Source organism: Notolepis coatsorum (assembly GCF_963971535.1).
Source record: "Notolepis coatsorum genome assembly, chromosome: 2".
Lineage (NCBI taxonomy): Eukaryota > Metazoa > Chordata > Actinopteri > Aulopiformes > Paralepididae > Notolepis > Notolepis coatsorum.
The window spans coordinates 130213988-130218333 of NC_140166.1; the positions used below are offsets into that span (position 1 = coordinate 130213988).

At 44.0% G+C, this 4346-nt stretch overlaps 1 protein-coding gene across 1 annotated transcript; it reads left to right on the forward strand.

The window, feature by feature from the left end:
• Positions 1 to 200: 200 nt before the first annotated feature.
• nr0b2a (nuclear receptor subfamily 0, group B, member 2a) lies at positions 201 to 1640 on the forward strand (the record flags this gene model as incomplete). Its single annotated transcript, XM_084307404.1, has 2 exons — positions 201 to 750; positions 1399 to 1640. The coding sequence occupies 2 exons, from the start codon at positions 201 to 203 to the stop codon at positions 1638 to 1640; spliced, it is 792 nt and encodes a 263-aa protein (XP_084163530.1).
• Between the last annotated feature and the right edge of the window lie 2706 nt (positions 1641 to 4346).

A 4346-nucleotide genomic window follows, 5' to 3' on the forward strand; every position in this document is an offset into this window, starting at 1 on the left:
GTATTGACCAGCCAAGGTCCACCAAGGTGGGTGTGTGTTGGCCTTATAAGTAGAGGCGAGGTATAGGAGGCAGCAACACCAGTGCTTCACGAACCGGGGAACGATCCCGTCTTGATGAGAGACAGAGACTTTATAAGAGGAGATCCCCATTCCCCCCCCTGCATTTTACAATATTACAATCGAATACACTGAGCTCAAACATGGATAACGGGTGCCACTGTTCAGATCACAACGATAGGAACTCAAACGCCATTCTCTATAACATCCTCAGCCGAACGGGCGACGACAATGGACCGAACCACAACAACAACAACCTCAACTACAACAACCGCATGCCCCACCGGTGCACCTGTGAGACGCCGCGACGGGTCGTGTGCCTGGAGAGGTCCGCCGAGGTCTGCAGAGAAGCCTCGGCGGTCCTGATAAAAACGGTCCGTTTCATCAAGAGCTTGCCGGCGTTCGAGCAGCTCCCGCCGAACGACCAGTCCTCGCTCCTTCAGAGCTGCTGGGCGCCGCTCTTCATCCTGGGTCTGGCCCAGGAGGGGGTGCGCTTCGAGGTGATCGACACGCCGGCCGACAGCATGCTCAAGCGGATCCTCCTGAACTGCCAGGAGCGCCCCGAGGTGGAGAGGGAGCAGCCCACCTCGGCGGGCGTCGGCAAGCTCAAGTCCTGCCTGAAGAAATTCTGGAGCTTGGATTTGAGTCCCAAAGAGTATGCGTACCTCAAAGGAACCGTGATATTTAATCCAGGTGGGTGTTTTTTGATTTCCTTCATTGGATCCATTTAAATGTATTGTCACATTATATACAGCAGAAGTACAGCACAACAAAAACAAGTCTGCCATCCAACCAGAGTGAAAATGTAACAGTAAAGTGCGATAGTAATATACAATGTACATGTGATTAAACTGGGTATAACATATATAAATTAGTACTACTGAGTATAGTGCTAATAATATGTACAGAGTTGTAGTATTAATATGTACAGTGATATAGTAAAAAGGATTATATGATCTAAGTAATAGTGCTAATCAGATGCATTGTAGTATTAATATGTACAGTGATACAGGTATAAAGACACTATGATAGTAAGTCGTACTGGCCAGCAGTGTAACTAGTAAGAGTAGGTAACATTTTATTTGTAGAATATTTTATATGATGAATTGAAAATGGGGGACCCTGATGTTGTAAACAAGACGAAAGTCTTTCTCTGGTCTGCATCCCCATAACAATTGTGTGTATTGAGCCGTGCGCTGTATTGTACCCATTCTGCAATCTGTTAATAAAATGTTCAATCAATCAATCCCAGGTATTATTACCCATAGAGGGGCATTGTTTTAAACGAGTATCACTGCACTTCTTTCGTTACTAATAATGTCACATTCCTTAATTCAACAGACGTACCGTATTTAAAGGCCTCCGTGTTCGTCGAGGCCCTGCAGCAGGAGGCTCAGCACGCCCTCAGAGAGGTGGTGCAGCCGCTGCACCCCGGCGACCAGGGCCGCTTCGCCCGCATCCTGCTCACAGCCTCCGCGCTGCAGACCATCACGCCGACCCTACTCACGGAGCTGTTCTTCCGGCCTGTGATCGGCCAGGCGGACCTCCTGGAGCTGCTGGCCGACATGCTCTTCTCCAGATAGGGAGGGACAGGCCGCTTCTTGGACTATACGTGGTGTTCTTCTTCTGAGGAGGACAGTAGAACCCATGTTGTCGAGGAGAGTTCTATTGCATGGACGCTGCACGTTTGTATCCCGACGAATGAAGAAATGGAAAATAATAGTGCACTGCACGAATAAGCACTTAGCATGTATAGGAGAAATATGTGAATTGATAGGCATTATCGATAATACATTGTTTTCTACTGTGTTCATCACGGTATGAACTATGAATGGGTATTTACCAACTGAGGTCACTTTAGTTATGTATGTGGTGATTTTATTTACTGTGGTATAGATCGTTATAAACCTTCTGCTCTGTATGAAATAGACTGTGCCAATCATGTCAATATAGTTTTCATATTACGAATATATGGTGTACTGGACATATTTTATGTTTGCTCGAATATTGTAAATAGGATTTTCCTGGAACTACAGATTATTTCAAATAAATATATTTTTCTACAATGACCAAAATGCAGACAATGTCTCCATACATACTATCATTGCAAGCCTTTCTCCATTTCATTTCAAACCTTTATTTAAACTCGAAAGGCAACTGAATTATCTGAATTAAAAAAAGATAAAGAATATCTAACCCTAACTAACCGTACTGTCATCCACTTGTCCTAATAAACTAACCTACACTGTAGCACTCAACACTTTGATGAACATTGTTGCTCAGCTGAGTTGTGCCCTTCCTGATGGCTTGTCGTACAGAACTTGTAAGTCGCTTTGGATAAAAGCGTTCAGCTAAATTACTAAATGTAAATGTAAACTGACCCTCGTTTACAGTCACGTCGAGTTTACATACAAAGCATATAAAACCACACAGCATATCAAATCATAACAATAAGACAACAAGACGAGGTAAAGAGCAAGGGTAACAGATAAACTAAAACACGTACAACTTGATCAGGGTTTTAACCATTTCACTACCACACTACAGGTTAACCCTTTCACTACCACACACTACCGTATGTAGTGTGGTAGTTAAAGGGTTAACCTTCTGTAGTGCGGCGGTGAAAGGGTTAACCTTTTGTATCGTCGCAGTGAAAGGGTTAACCCTTTTGGTAGTGTGGTAGTGAAAGGGTTAAACTCTGCAACAGAGTGGAGTATCTCAAGCTTTAAGAACAAAATGCATGATCAAAGTAATTCATATAACATAGTCCTTCATCCTCCTCAGAGTGAATATGTAGGGCAATGATCTTGGACTATAAAAAGTAAGAACCATAAATAATAAAAAAGAATCTAAGAGAGTAGCCCTACTCCCTCGCGGTGTGTCTGAGCCTTAAGTGAACCTCTAGACAGCGGAGACCTCACTGACACATTTACACACCTGCTATCAGCTGCACCGTCGTCACCCCGACCCCTCCTCCCCCCTCACAGCTTGGAGTCAATGACACCCAGGTGAATCACCCTCGAGCAGGCAGCCCGTGCTGAAGTCAGGAAGGCTTTCTTATCAGACAAACACACATGTCACACAGATATGCCGCGTATATGAGAGTGCAGCAAGCATCGGACTTCACATCCGAGTGTTGGTACTCGAGAGAGCGGTGGGTCTGCTTTAGGAACCCGAAAACAACATTTTAATTTAATTAATACCTTTATTTAAAGTTTAAACTCGAAAGGCAACGGCGGTTTCCCCTCGTTTACAGTCACGTTGAGTGTACGTACAGAAATGAGCATTAAAAAAAAGCATATAAAATCATAACAAGACAATAAGATGAGGCAAAAAGCAAGGATAACGAATCAATTAATACACGTACAACTTGATATACAAACGGCTGGAGATCAATGTTTTAAACGCAACAGAGAGAGGGGAGAATCTCAAGCTTTAGGGACTGTTGGAGGACAGTTTAAGGACAGTTGCAGGCGTCGGTGTCAAAGCACAAACGGCAGGCTGGTGGCTGTCAGCGCGGGCTCCAGGGAGCACCCACAAAAGTCGGCAATAGTTTCACAATTTCAGAGGTTAGGCCAATGAGAATATAGTTGAACATATGGATATGAATATATATATCACATATGTGTGTGTGTGTGTGTGTGTGTGTGTGTGTGTGTGTGTGTGAGAGTTAGAGAGAGAGAGAGAGAGAAAAAGAGAGAAAGACACAGACAGTGGTAGAGAGACAGAGAGGGAGTGAGAGAGAGAGACAGAGAGAGAGAGAGAAAAAGCATGACATGCATTGTGGTAGAGAGAGAGAGAGCGAGAGAGAGAGAGAGAGAGAGAGAGAGAGAGAGAGAGAGAGAGAGAGAGAGAGAGAGAGAGAAAAAGAGAGAAAAAGAGAGCGAGATAGACAGATAGAGAGAGAGACACAGAGAGAGCATGAAAGGCATTGTGGTAGATAGAGAGAAAGAGAGAGAGAGAGCATGACAGGCATTGTGGTAGAGAGAGAGAGAGAGAGAGAGAGAGGCAGATAGATTGAGAGAGAGACAGAGAGAGACACTGACGGTGATAGAGACAGAGAGGGAGTGAGAGAGAGAGAGGCATAGAGAGAGAGAGAGAGAGAGCATGACAGGCATTGTGGTAGAGAGAGAGAGAGATTTTGATTTTTAAGAACCTTTATTTCCAATAAATAAAAGGACATTTTATCATTTGTCAATCAAACATATTCATACATACACTATTTAAATCCTCACAGAAACAAGGGGTTAAAACAGAGCTGCTTATCAACAACCGAACAAAGAGCTTCA